This window comes from Bidens hawaiensis, unplaced genomic scaffold, assembly GCF_021521415.1.
Source record: "Bidens hawaiensis isolate Kalapana, Puna unplaced genomic scaffold, B.hawaiensis_p1.1 tig00009327_1, whole genome shotgun sequence".
NCBI classification, from domain to species: Eukaryota; Viridiplantae; Streptophyta; class Magnoliopsida; order Asterales; family Asteraceae; genus Bidens; species Bidens hawaiensis.
In genome coordinates, this window is record NW_027491688.1 from 410,376 (window position 1) to 425,105 (window position 14,730).

The window sequence follows — 14,730 nt, forward strand, 5'->3', positions numbered from 1 at the left end:
TTTTTACCTATTGAAGATCAATTTTATATATGTTTTTATTATAAAAACGAAATATAAATTATATTTTTACATATATCTACCGCCATTTTTTACATAACACAGGAGTATTAATTGATACCTTCTTTACGTCAAACTAATATAGATCTCCAAAATCATTTTTTACGTTCTACAATTTAAAAATCAAAAAGGAATCAATATTCATTTGTGTTTTTAATATTTATGTTTAATATTCTGTTTTTTTATATAAATTACAAAGAAAATCAAAACTAATTACAATAGCGTATTACTTAACCGAGCTTTAACGTATTTCAGCAAATATAACAAAACTTTTGTGTACAGACTAATTTGTCTTTCTTAGTACTTATGGTTTATTATATTCTATTTATTATGTTATTCTAACGACAAAACCAATTTAGCGTCTCATCCATTGACATCATCTAATGTTACGCGATTCTACAATGGACAAGAAAATCACCCTCCAACAACTAACGAAGGTTATATCTCCACAAGCTCCAGTAACACAGGTACATTATTTACTTTTATTTTCTTTTTCGATATATTCAAAATATATGTATTCACTACATATATTTCTTATATCCGTGCTTTTAATTAACCAAATTTTAATTTTAAAATATAATAGTTGTCACGATGAATACCAAAGAATCTATTGCTAAGGATAAGCGAAGACATAGAAAGATGGTTCTTGACGGAAGGAGAAGTAAAATATTAAACAACAATATAAACAACACATCAACCGGTAAACTTTGGTTTCTAATAATTTTGTTATAAACCACTAAATTAAATTGATCATGATGATTACTTGTATTTGTAGTTAATTGTGGTAGTAGACTGAATACAATCATTCAATCAACTAATTCCAGTACTTCAACAATGGGCCAACAACATCAGACATCACGTCCTTTATTATCAATTAACGGTACCGGTGAAACTTCCATAGGTTAGTTAATATGTATTTTTTTTATTATTATGTTTTTGTTATTTCTTTTATCTATATTAATTTTTTCTTTATTTTTTTATTAACTGACATTGTAATTATTAATAATTATGTAGTTTCACCAACAAACACATTAAAAGATTGCTTAATGGAAAACCAAATAAATCAGAGATTGTTTTTAAACCGAAGACTCAACATTATTAGTCCTCAAACTACAAATCCACAACAACAGTTGTTATCACCAGGTAAACCAAGTACAAATTATGTTTTTTTTAACACATGTTATTTATGAATTTAAATATTTATATATGATGTTGTAGTTTCTTTGTATATTAACAACCAATTTTATATTTTAGGTGTGAATGTGACATCTACTTATCGTTTGACACCACTGTCTAATATTAGCAACCACCATTTTACTTCTTCATCTAATATATTAAGGCCTGGATGTTCTTCCTCATCTACAATGTTGTTTGGTCAATCCTCATCAACGCATCGTGCGTCTCGCAGAAGCTTTAATGTTGATCATCCCATACCCATGCCAAACTTAGATCAATTTGATACGCTTAACGGTGAAAACGAGTCTATCAATCCTTGCAAATCGATATCTTCAGGTACGTGAATTCAATTACATTTGGTTTTGTTAGCTACTATATTTATAATTTAACTTTTGTAACATATTTCATTGAATTTATAATTTAACTGGAGATCATATTTCATTGAATTATATGTATTCGTGTTGTACTTTTTTGGATTCATTCTGTTATTCCCTACTGTTTAAAGTTAATGTTTTTGGAAACTATTCATATATATATATACATATGTTAAATAAGACATAGTGTTATTTAACAAGAACCAATCAAAATAACGTTTTCAATTTCGTGGTAAACTATTAATATATATACATATGTGAAGTAAAGAAAACATATGATATGAATAGTTTATTGGTTACTGTATAATTTTTTTATTAATGTAATTTATATACTTTGCTTTAGACTTTTATACATTATTAATAAATAATTTCAGCCATTATTAACTTTTTCATTTATATATTAAATAATTTCAACCATGTATGCGTAACTATTGATTTCTTAGGAAGGTATTTTTTTATAAGTGATGGTTTAACTAACAAAATATCTCCAACTACGTTATTCATAGTTAATATATATATATAATTCATCAAAGTTGTTTTTTATTCACGTCATATTCTATTTTCAACAGATTATTTAGATCATGGAGATCAAAATGTCATGTGTGGAGTTTGCAAAGCATTATTATGGGATTTAGAGACCAACAAAGGAAAAACAAACAACGGTGTCACAAGTTACTCACTCTGTTGTAGTACCGGTGATGTGCAACTTCCGGACATCAAGCCTCCACCAATGAGTTATATGAATTTGTTCCTTGGTCATGATAGTACCAGCAAGTATTTTCTTCAAAACATTAGACGATATAATTCCATGTTTTCTTTTACGTCTCTTGGTGGGAAGATTGATAATTCTATTAATCGAGGAAACGCTCCATATACTTTTAGACTTGGTGGAGAGAATTATCATTCGTTGGGAAGTCTTCTTCCAATGCCTGACGCCAAACCACGGTTCTCTCAACTATACATTTACGATACTGAAAATGAAATATCAAATAGACGAGACATATTTCGGTACGTCACTTAACTCTTTTAATTGTTTTAATTATTACATTCATATTTGTATAAAAAATGATATTTTTTTAATTAGACGTAATTTGATTTTTTGCCCTGTCCATGTTTTTATGTAGGGAAACAGATTCAACTGATAAATTGTTGGACAACCAAATTATTTGCTTCCTCAAGGACATGTTGGATTCTCATAATCCGTTGGTTAAAAGTTATCGGATTGCAAGGGATTGTTTTCAACAAAACCCAAATTTGGATTTAAAGTTGAGAATAATTGGAACACGCAAAGGAGACGCAAGGACGTACAACCTCCCAACAACTTCTGAAGTTGCAGCATTGATCGTTGGTGATATTGGTGATGCAGTTGATAAAAGAGATATTATTGTCACAACTCAAAGTGGATCTTTGAAACGTATTAGTGAATTGCATCCGTCATATGTTCCTCTTCAGTATCCTATTTTTTTCCTATATGGTGACGATGGTTATAGTATTGACATACTGCATCGTGATGTTCGAGGTTCGACAAAAAACAAACGCAAGAAGTGCACTATGCGTGAATTTTGGGCGTACAGATTTCAAGATAGGCCAGACAGCTACCCGCTAACTTTAAATGGCGGAAGACTGACTCAGCAGCTGTTTGTAGATTCGTACACGATGATAGAGACTCAAAGGTTGCATTATGTACGCACACAACAAAAAAATCTTAGGTATGAAACTTATGAAAACCTAAGAAATCTACATTCGGCTGGAACATCTGACGTTTCCTCTGCTGGCCAACGTATTATTTTACCTTCTTCATTTACCGGAAGTGCTCGGTATATGATGCAAAATTACCTTAATGCAATGACTATATGTAGATGGTTTGGTTATCCCGATTTCTTTATAACCATAACATGCAACCCGAATTGGCCGGAAATCAAACAATTTTTACGAAATAAAAATCGAAAGTCCGAAGACAGGCCCGATATATTATGTCGGGTATTTAAAATGAAGCTTGATTCATTGATGAAAGATCTGAAGGATAAAGCTTTGTTTGGGAAGCTTCAAGCTGGTATGTTTTATTTTTGTAGTTCATAATAACATTGGTTTTTTAAGATATTGTTGATTATAATTATCAAAATTAAGCTATCAAAACAATTAATTTTAACATATGTTATCTTTTTTTTAAATAAGTTATCTAATTCACAACTACTTATATCATGCAGGTGTGTACACAATTGAATTTCAGAAACGTGGATTACCCATGCACACATTTGTTTTTTTTTGCATTCTGAGCACAAAATTCATAATCCGGAGTGTATAGACAACTTTATCTCTGCAGAAATTCCAGATAAGAATGAAGATCCGGAGTTGTATTCGCTTGTAAGCGACCACATGATGCATGGTCCATGTGGTGTTACTCACCCTCAATGCACTTGCATGGTGGATAACGAATGCTCAAAAAATTTCCCAAAGAAACTTCAAAACGAAACGTTTATTGATTCTAATGGCTTTCCTGTTTATCGAAGAAGAGACTTGGGTAATGTTGTTGTTAAGTCTGGGGTAAATTTAGACAACAGACATGTTGTTCCTTATAACAAGAAACTGTTAAAAAAATATCAAGCCCATATCAACGTTGAAAGGTGTAATCAAGAGGGTTCGATAAAGTATTTATTTAAGTACATTAATAAAGGTCCCGATCGTGCAACTATATCCCTTGTACAAAACAATGCTGCTAATCAAGATGAAAATGTAGACGAAGTTAAGGCATTTTATGATTGCAGATTTCTGTCTGCATGTGAGGCGGCATGGAGAATATTTGCTTTTGATGTGCATTATAGATTTCCTCCAGTTACTCGACTTCCGTTTCATTTACCCGGTCAACAGACAGTTGTGTTTGCAGATGATGATGATATTGAAGACGTTTTAAACAAACCCACTGTTGGTTCGTCAAGATTCACTGGTTGGATGGAGTGTAACCAGAAATATGATCTTGCACAAACCCTAACTTACGCAGAGTTTCCAACAAAATTTGTTTGGAAACAAGACGCAAGGGTTTGGGAGCTTCGTAAACGTGGTTTTTCCATCGGTCGAATTCATCATGTTCCACCCGCCTTTAATGAAGCATACTTTTTAAGAATTTTGTTAAATAAGGTTAAAGGTCCTAAATGCTTTGAAGATATTCGTAAGGTTGATGGTGAAGTGTGTGCTACGTATAGAGATGCATGTTATAAAAGAGGGCTTCTAGATGATGACAACGAGTATATAGAAGCTATTGAAGAAGCAAGTCATACTGCAAGTGGTTTCTACTTACGCAGTTTATTTGCAACAATGTTAATCACATATAGTTTATCTCGGCCGGACGATGTTTGGGAAAAGAGTTGGAAGTTTTTAATTGATGGCATTCTATATAAACAACAAATAGAGCAGAAAAATAAAGGTATCAAATGTTTTTCTTTTATTTTTTATAGATTTATCACAAATATGTTTATAAAAAACCTAATTGTTTAACAATTTTTTTATTGCCTACAGATTTGGTACTTTCAGAAGCCCAACTAAAGAACCCTTGCTCTACTTGAAATTCAAAACTTCCTGTTGCGAAACAATTGTAGTTTGCGTTGTTTTCCCACCATGCCTTTCCCTGATGATGATTCAATTTCCGCATCAACAAATCGTTTTATGAACGAAGAACTTGCGTACGATACACATCATATGACGGGTGAGTTTGAACGACTTTATAGTTCGTTAACAAATGAGCAATGCAGTGTGTTTAACGAGATAATGGAAGCAGTAGATGCAAAAAATGGTGGTGTTTTCTTTGTTTATGGATATGGAGGCACGGGAAAAACATTTTTATGGAAGACTTTATCTGCTTCCATACGATCGAAATCAAAAATCGTTTTAAGTGTGGCTTCAAGCGGTATAGCATCTTTGTTACTTGAAGGAGGTAGAACCGCTCACTCTAGATTTCTAATTCCTATAAATCTAACTGAGGATTCTACCTATTCAATAACAAATAATCCAGATGTTTGCAACTTAATTAAGCAAACTGATCTGATTATCTGGGACGAGGCTCCTATGATACATAAGCATGCATTTGAAGCTTTGGATAGGAGTCTCAAAGATGTTTTAAAAGGTGTTAACCGTGATAGTACTCGAAAGCCATTTGGGGGGAAAGTTGTTGTTTTTGGGGGTGACTTTCGTCAAATACTACCCGTAATACAAAATGGATCACGTAGTGATATTGTTAATGCGTCACTTTGTTCGTCCCATTTGTGGTCCAGTTGTAAAGTTCTGAAGTTAACCAAAAACATGAGGTTAACTGTCGGGTGTAACCCATCCGATTTTGAAGAGGCCTCCCAGTTCGCAAATTGGTTGTTGGAAGTTGGTGAAGGTACACTTGGTGGTGACAATGATGGTAATTCAGTTATAGAAATACCAAATGATCTTTTGATCGGTGATTCTGCTGATCCACTTTCAGAACTTATTGATTTTGTTTATCCTGCATTATTGGATAATTTTAATGATATTTCTTATTTCCAAGAAAGGGCCATACTTGCACCCTTAAACGAGATTGTCCAAGATATTAATGACAGATTTTTAACTTTCTTTCCGGGAGAAGAAATTGAATATCTAAGTTCGGATAGTATTGACAACTCTGAAACTGTCGGGCCTGGTTTCGATCAAGCATTGCACTCACCGGATTTTCTAAATGGTTTGAAGCTTTCTGGTATACCTAATCATAAATTGGTTGTAAAAGTTGGTGTCCCAGTAATGTTGCTAAGAAATATTGATCAGAAAAACGGTTTATGCAACGGAACAAGATTACAGATTATTCAATGCGGTAGGCGTTTTATCGAAGTAAAGGTCATTTCGGGTACAAACATTGGTCATTGCACTTACTTAACTCGAAGTACACTAACTCCTACAGATAAAAAATTGCCAATCAAGTTGAAAAGAAGACAGTTTCCTATAGCGGTTTGTTTTGCAATGACAATTAACAAAAGTCAAGGCCAATCCCTAGCAAGAGTTGGAATATATCTTCGACATCCGGTGTTTACACATGGTCAGTTATATGTGGCTTTATCCAGAGTGAAGAGTAGAGCCGGAGTTAAAATGCTTATTTTAGACAAGGAGGGTAAAGTTACAAATCAAACTTCAAATGTGGTTTATAAGGAACTGTTTAATAATATATGAAGTTTTTATTTTTTATCCATGGAGTGATTGTAAAGATCGTTTTATTTTTCTTGGAAAGTTATTAACAATTGTATATTCTATTATCGTGGCAATATGTATGTATGATTTTTGTTTTTGACTTTAAAATTATCGTTTTATGTTACAAGATTAAATTATTTCAACCCGTGGCGCCCACGGGTCAATAACCTAGTATAATATATATTTTAAAATTTTAGAATATTACAACCCCCCTTCCCTTAAAATACAAGTTACTAGTGTCGTATACATGATTAAATCCTAAGCAACCCTTGTACGATATATTTTGCAATTGCCCCTCATAAACTTTCGAAACCTAACAAGGAAACAACTTAAGTGAAAAAATAAAAATAAAAGGTATGAAAGTTGCCTCGGCCGAACATTTTCCGGCATTAATAGGGAGCTCTGCAACTAAAGGACTTACGAGAGAAAGGAGAAAAATATAATAGTGATATTTTTGTTTTTATTGGGAAGAGAATTAGGGAACAGTTAATGTATATTGTTTTTATGGGGAATAGAAACTATTATATTCTAACACGTTGGTACCACGTCAAAGGCTGACCCTTTAAATTTAATGATATTAGCTTATAAAATTTATTTAAAGTTAGGAAAATTGTATTTTAATAATCTCAACTTAATGCAGTTGGCCGATAATAATCTAACTTTGAAAATAGCTATCACTGGTCCCAACTTTCACACTATTTGTTTCATTGGACCTCCGTTAAAAAAATTTTAACGACGTTAAGTTTTTTCCAAATTTCAAATTGATTTTTTAGGACTTTTGATCGGAATGAGAATGTGAATCAATTGATGTAAAACTTAACTTGAAATGACGCTTCAAACAACTTGATTTTTGTTAATTAAAAGTTTAAACACCAGAATTGAAGCATCCTTTAGTCGTTTGGACCACCGTTTGGACGTAAGTTTTACATCAATCGACTCGTATCCTCATTCCGATCAAAAGTCTAAAATATCAGTTTGAAATTTGGAAAAAACTTAACGTCGTTAAGTTATTTTTAACGGAGGTTGAATGGAAACGAATATGATGAAAGTTGGGACCGATGACAGCTATTTCAAAATTAGGATTATTATCGGCCAACTATATTAAATTGGGATTATTAATATCCAATTCGCCTTAAAGTTAATGATATTAAAGGGTAAATTCCACTTATTTAAATTTACCCAAATTGCAGGTTGCATCCTTTAAATAAAGTAAGTTTAAATAGAATAAGGTAACTAAACGTCCAGAAACTGAAGGTGCAACCCAATCTAAACCAAACTTTAGGAAGCTAGGTAATTGCTGACTGTGATAATTCCATACTACACTCGATTACAAATTTTACTCATGCCCATTGTGTACTCTTTACATATTACTCATCCGGTTCGCGTGTAGGTAATATATTTGTTAATTGTATGTTTAAAGAAGATTCAAACATAATTTGACATCATTAATCGTATGATTAAATAAGATTCAAACATAACTTTAATTTATTAATGTTTCTAACACTTACATTGTACTAATAATAGTTTTAAACTAAATATTATAATGATATATTCGGTTTTGACTTGGATAAACGGGTTCAGGTGTGACATGAACATCATTTCATACCATGCCCGTAAAATATAAAATTAATTAGTCTTACAACCAAATCGTTGTATTATTGTTCTTTTCTTGAATGTTTCGGATATCAGATTTTAATCCAATGCGTTCGTTTCTCATCCCTATCCTTGAAAGTTTCAACCATAACCTCATTCATGAACCAAATTTGTAATTTACTCAAACACTAGTACTCTTGAAAACCTTAAAATGAAAAGTATATTATCTTTCGACACAAGGCGGGAATGAGGAATGAGGAATCTACGCGGGCATCGGAGCAAACATCCAAAAGTTCCACGTTGCCACGTGTACGGCTCTTAGTTACTCACGCGCTAGCCCACGTTTTGACTTTTGAAAATTCTTGTTCAAAAAGAAAACATGAAACTCTCCGAGAATCTAGGGCCACCAAAAAGGTATGAAAAATGACCAAAATGCCCCACTATACCATGCAAATAGCCAAATTAATACACAAACATGCATATTAATGTTATATTCCCAGCTAATATGCTTTGATGCTCCTGTATAATAAGCCTTGATCAAGTGACTTTATAATTATATATAATACAAGTGCATCGTGCAATCTAGCCAATGGCGGCCGTTAGATTAATACGCTTTTCTAGGCCGCCATCATCGGTTTTTGGTGCACCTACTTTGCAAACTGTCCCTGCAACACTAAGGGGGAGTTTAAGGTCTTCTACATGCGTAGCGGCTGGTTTTGGCTCAGAAGGTGGTCAGCTGATTGGAGATGTGGCGATGAAACCTGTGGTGGCCGCTGCGTTAAATGGTGCGGCCGTTGCGCCAGCACAAACAAGCGAAGGAGTAGGTTTGACCACTCTATTAATGGTGTTCTTGAGAAGTGTTATTCTAAGAATGTTGAAGATCGTTACGCGACCTAGGCTGTGAAGTTTAATCATCCAATCACTAGTCGAAAAGGTAAGTAATCCTTGTGACTTTCGTAATTATAATTGTATATGAAAATGAGGTATAGTAACATGGATCCACCATTGTTCATTGGTGTGTGTCAAGCGAACTCCATAGTTTTGCATCAAACTTGACAGTCGTTTGTGTACTTTCATCAAACTCTACGGAGTTCGCTTGTCAGGTAGCAAACTGACTAAACGAACTGGAACTTCCTAGAAATACTTAGTTGGATCACAAACAACGTACGTAACAATCCAAAAAATCTTACAAGCTTAAGTGATTAAATTTTATACAGTACTATTTATTCAAAATATAACATGTTCGTGTAATTAATAATATACATTTCATAATTAAATTTTGTAACATTTTGATGGGATGAAACTTTCAGGTCATAATGGACACTCGATTCTATACAATGTTGGGTGTGGTAGGAACATTGCTTGGTTCGGTATTATGCTTCCTGGAGGTATCATAAACTGCTTTCAATAGGAATCTTTATGCAACACTTTCTAGTTATGTAAGTAACCAACAACGTAGACCAATTTTAACTCTAACCGTAACCTTGACCGAATTTTAGGGTGTTTTCCTGGTTGTGGAATCGTACCTCCAGTGTCTTCAAGCCATCTACCACCACACAGATCATGTACACATCATGCATCTACTCATTGAAGCCTTAGGTACATCTCTTATCCCGTTATTCGCTCTCAGACCATATCAAGACCTTTAAAACTTATCCAAGTGTGCGTGTGTGTGTGTGTTCTTGTGCATATATAGATATGTTCTTAGTAGGAACCGCGATGCTAATGTTTGGGATGGGATTGCACGTTATGTTCATCTCTTCGAAAGACAACGGGTCACCTATTCCACCATCAAACTTTTTTGGACTTTTCTATCTCAAGGTACATCATAATGATCAAACAACATTATAAACATTCCAATCATCATGAACTTAATTAAGGTTTGGAGATTAACATTAATAGTTGTTCCTGGGAATTAATTACAGGCGATTCCATCATGGGCTGGAATGAAATCGATCGGTCAAGCAAAGTCAAAAATCGGACACGCGCTAATGTTGTTGCTTCAAGTTGGAGTCTTGGATAAGTTCAAGAGCATTCCTTTGGTTACTGGGCTAGATCTTGCTTGTTTTGCTGCTGCCATATTTGTGACTTCAGCTGGTTTATTCATTCTTTCACAACTTTCTGTTGGTCTTAAAACCTGAACTGTTTAGGTTCCAATTACCAAATGATTCTTTGATCTTCTTATAGGGTTATTCAGGTTGTAATCTGTTGGTTCAAGAGTTGATAACTTTTCTATATAGATTGTATATAATCAAATGATTATCAGTATATTAATAAAGCTTCTTTTAATATTTTGAGCAGATATTTTTTTTAAACTTATTTCTATAAAAGCAACTAAGCAAGTGTGTGCTATTGAAACGGTTATAATATTTTGTTCACATTAAAAATCCATGGCATAAATCATAAATGTTGTGTGGAATTCAAGATTTATTGTACATAAGTTTTACGTAGAATTCAAGTTACGTTTTTACTTATGAACTTTAAAGAGTTATTATACGACGTCTGAACTTTAATAGCGTTTTCTTTTTAGCGATTTACGTTTCTAATCTGGATTTTAGTAGAGTTATAGTTTTGTAAAAATTTTAATTCTTTTTTTAACAAATACTTTTTCTTTTTACTAGTAGGTGTGCCCGCGCGTTGCGGCGGGGACACCATGAGGATTTGATCAGTATTATGAAGTCTAAACAGTTTAACATAAGATTCATTACAATTTACAAGCGCACACCCCTCTTTCAAGTGGTAATATTTCAATAAACGATCCAATAATCTATTACTACATGTCTTAACAACCTTCACTATATACAAAACAAATGTTTTGTGTTAGTTTCATTTAAATATACCATTCACCATTAAATAATGAGGGAAATTGTTTAGACCCTAAAATCATTACACCTTCAATTATATAGATTCAATAGTATTGAGGTCTTGCATAATCCGGGGTCAGTGGCATTCCCATTCAAAATTTCTGTTTAATTTGACAAAATGGCAACTCAACCTGTAAACTTCGTTACACCACTTTGGCAGGCGACTCGAATTGTTGTCATAAAAGTTTAGGTGTAAGCATCCTTTATCCTCTAGTTTGAAACAGCTAAGATAAATAGCCGTCCTAGTACATCTCAAGAACAAACGCAACATAAGAAGTTGACTTTCCATCCACGTATCCCCAACCATCTTGTTCAACATTAATAACTCGGCAAATTATTAATCGCGTCTTTCAACTTCAATTTCAGCAAGTTCAAGCCCCTGCAAAAAAAATTCAACGGCGTGAACATAATTTTGACCCATTTATTTAAAAAAAGTGGATCGATTAGGTTATGGTTTTCTCAAATAGGTAAATAAAAAATAGCTAGAATGGGTAAACAATATTTGTTGAGTTAAATACGGTTTTAGTTCATGTGGTTTGACCTAAATAACCTTTTAGTCTTATTAGTTTAGCATGTAAATTTCTCTTTTTTTAGTCAAATAGTTTCATTTTCGTATAAGTTAAAGATGTTAATTTTTTATTAAAAGACCAAAATACCCTTTGATTGTTATGATACTTGGTCCAAGAGTATTTTTGCCTTTTAATAAGAGAGTTAACAGACACTTTGAATGAGGTTGGCATAATAGCGTGCTTGGCTTTAATTGATACGAAAATAAAACACTGAACTGAAAACATCAAAATTAAACTACTGGACTAAAAGGGTTATTATGGTCAAACCACATGGATTAAAACCGCATTTAATTTTAAATATTTTGCAATCATAATAAACTAATTTACTATCATTACAAAGAGCAGGTCATATAAATTTAAGAAAAACCATAGCAAACTTGTGTACCGAACCGTTTATTCAAGGCTTCATTCCACATATTAGCCGCATATGCAAGCTGCATTTCCCACAAAGTCATAACATATGCAACCTGCAACATGAACAATCATTTAACACTCTAAAACTGATAATTATGATCGATTAAAATTTGATATCAAATGTTTAAAGTAATGTGGTAACAAATTAGCATCCAAAAGCAGTTTTAAAAAAGGAATAAACATGGTCTGACATTGAAATATTTGAAGTTCAACATAATCAAGTGCACATCAAGAAATACATGTTGTATGAGTCAAGTAAGCTTGTCATCATGAAACTAAGTTTCATTATAGTTGTTCCTTATGTATGAAAGTTGCAACTATAGCAAAATCATACATAGCCATCATTTTCAATTTTTTTAAATTATGATGTTTTCTAAAAAAAATATTAATCAAGAAGGCATTATGTTTCTGCATTATAAGTGCATGAATATTGAGCCTAAGATAGTTATTAATAGCATAAAGGACCGATGGACCATGTTTACAGCTAGTGGTCGTCAGAGGTCAAAGTGAACCGCTAGACCCGTGTCTACGGCCAGCAGACCACTGTTCGCAACCGACTCAGGTAATTTATTATTTTGAATTAGACCGTAATTACAACAAAAACATAAATGGATAAGAGAATCTTACTGAGGGCTTGAGCAACTGTCAACCTTTTTCTAGGATCCTTGTTAAATAGCCGTTTGACAAAATATTTGTCCTTGGACGATAGCGTGGGCCATGACACTGCATCTAAACATAGATTTGGTTTTAAACTGCGCAAGAAATCATGGGTTCAGCATAAGCAAAAAATGAGTGGCTACCACAAGAAAGAATATATGCTATAACACTAATACTCCATACATCGGCATCGGTACTGTATGATATATGTAGAACCTCATGTGTCCCAAAATATGAAATATAAACTAACCTTATGTAGCAATTAAAGAATAATAATTTCCATCTGCACTGTGTTAATAATGTGGTCTGTGAAAAAATAAAAGAATGATTACAAATGTATAAATGAGCCGAGTCGCTCGCGGGCTGCACGAGATCGAATTGATAAAAAGCTTGACACGAGCCGAGCCGTATCAATCCTGAGTCTCAGATAAAGCTTGTTTGACTTTTATGTATCACGCAATTCAATTGAAAGTTGAGAATACTTGTTTTCTTTTCATAACAAAATTGATTAGCACTTAATTACATTGAAGGTATTAAGAAGCAATATAACTCAAGAAAAATTAACTTAAAAGGATGTAACTTGAATTTGTAGTTAAAAAATTAGAGTTTGACTATTGAATCAAGAAAATAAAGTTGATTCATTTATAGCATATTCAATTCAATGTTCATATAACTAAGCACTTAAGCAGATCCATTTCATATATTCCTTCCTATACATGATAGACATACACATTTATGCATATCGAGTTTAGCAAAAACAATTCAATTGGACTGTGTAATAGATGAACCTGGGATTTGTTTAGTAGCATCTCCGTTCACGTAACTGAGACCAACAGTGTTGTTGCACCTCCTGTTTGAATAATATTAAGGTGTCTCAATCATAAATGAATCAAAATTAGGCTACAACTGAATTGAACAAATTAACACGATAGACAAATGCATGATATTCACTAACCTGGCTGATTGGATGATTCCCTTATCAGGTGAAACCAGAAGCCCAATTCGATCAGCAGCTGCGACTGGAATGGATTGGAGAATACCTTAAATCATTGAATTTGATTAATCACTAACCCCTAACTAATAACTATCACAAATTCAGATTCGCAGTTAATGTGCAACTATGGAGAGAGAATAAAGTAAGAATCGTTACCATTGAATCTGTGGCTGTTTAAGTTGAAAGCCTTGCATTGCCGATTCTGTAACTACAATCGTAAACGTTAATCTGACCTATTTGATACCCTCCTCTCTATTCTATAGCTCAGTAATAAGAAACATTATTGATTCCGTTTCTGCTCGATTACTGTGTTCTATAAAGCGGATCAACAAGAACACCCTAGATGAAAAAAATGAGAAAATTGAGAGAACAAAGTTGAAAAAGGACGCCTCAAGTACTTCTTAAGAGACGACGTCAGCAGCATGTCAAAAAGGAGGATAGAAGAGCCAAAGGATAGTGGGTCTGAGGTATGATGATCTACAAAGTTAGGAAGAGTGCTTAGGATGTACTGGATCTAAGAAAACAACCCCAAGAAATTAGTTTATCAACAAAATGACAAAGGGCAAAAAGGAATATCATGTAAAATGCAATTAGCAAATTCAAAGGCTGGAAGAACTAGGAGCAAGGAATACATTGAAGACACAAGGAAAGTTGGTACTATATCCCTACAAAGAGAAACCCCAAGTTCTGGCCCGTTAACGAAGAAAACCCGCTAAATGGTTGTGAAAGCAATTAATCTCTACTCTATTTAGTTATTTTTGTTCAATTACCATGTTAAAGAAAGTATGTAAATGCTTGTATGTTGTCCATGTAACTTTTCTGTGTTTAATGATGAA

At 33.3% G+C, this 14,730-nt stretch overlaps 3 protein-coding genes across 3 annotated transcripts; all 3 read left to right on the plus strand.

Annotated features, from left to right (window-relative positions):
• The first annotated feature begins 648 nt into the window (after positions 1-648).
• LOC143531982 (uncharacterized) lies at positions 649-5,167 on the plus strand. Its single transcript, XM_077027151.1, has 9 exons — positions 649-718; positions 833-958; positions 1,072-1,200; positions 1,312-1,569; positions 2,177-2,615; positions 2,732-3,424; positions 3,467-3,660; positions 3,931-5,028; positions 5,121-5,167. Exons 1-9 carry the CDS (start codon positions 649-651, stop codon positions 5,165-5,167), a joined length of 3,054 nt encoding a protein of 1,017 aa, XP_076883266.1.
• Positions 5,168-5,219: 52 nt separating this feature from the next.
• LOC143531983 (uncharacterized) lies at positions 5,220-6,936 on the plus strand. Its single transcript, XM_077027152.1, has 2 exons — positions 5,220-6,654; positions 6,932-6,936. The coding sequence occupies exons 1-2, from the start codon at positions 5,220-5,222 to the stop codon at positions 6,934-6,936; spliced, it is 1,440 nt and encodes a 479-aa protein (XP_076883267.1).
• A 2,963-nt stretch (positions 6,937-9,899) lies between these two features.
• Positions 9,900-10,694, plus strand: LOC143532012 (uncharacterized). Its single transcript, XM_077027173.1, has 3 exons — positions 9,900-9,995; positions 10,093-10,217; positions 10,322-10,694. The coding sequence occupies exons 1-3, from the start codon at positions 9,971-9,973 to the stop codon at positions 10,535-10,537; spliced, it is 366 nt and encodes a 121-aa protein (XP_076883288.1). The 5' UTR covers positions 9,900-9,970; the 3' UTR covers positions 10,538-10,694.
• The last annotated feature ends 4,036 nt before the right edge of the window (positions 10,695-14,730 follow it).

What these genes read in the sequence shown, in the direction of transcription:
- LOC143531982 (XM_077027151.1), top strand. Translation starts at nt 649, where the DNA reads ATGAATACCAAAGAATCTATTGCTAAGGATAAGCGAAGACATAGAAAG. An exon ending in GGTTCTTGACGGAAGGAGAA is followed by an intron (nt 719 to 832) that starts GTAAAATATTAA and finishes TTGTATTTGTAG; the next exon opens with TTAATTGTGGTAGTAGACTG. An exon ending in TACCGGTGAAACTTCCATAG is followed by an intron (nt 959 to 1,071) that starts GTTAGTTAATAT and finishes ATAATTATGTAG; the next exon opens with TTTCACCAACAAACACATTA.
- LOC143531983 (XM_077027152.1), top strand. Translation starts at nt 5,220, where the DNA reads ATGCCTTTCCCTGATGATGATTCAATTTCCGCATCAACAAATCGTTTT.
- LOC143532012 (XM_077027173.1), top strand. Translation starts at nt 9,971, where the DNA reads ATGCATCTACTCATTGAAGCCTTAG. An exon ending in TCTACTCATTGAAGCCTTAG is followed by an intron (nt 9,996 to 10,092) that starts GTACATCTCTTA and finishes GTGCATATATAG; the next exon opens with ATATGTTCTTAGTAGGAACC. An exon ending in TTGGACTTTTCTATCTCAAG is followed by an intron (nt 10,218 to 10,321) that starts GTACATCATAAT and finishes AATTAATTACAG; the next exon opens with GCGATTCCATCATGGGCTGG.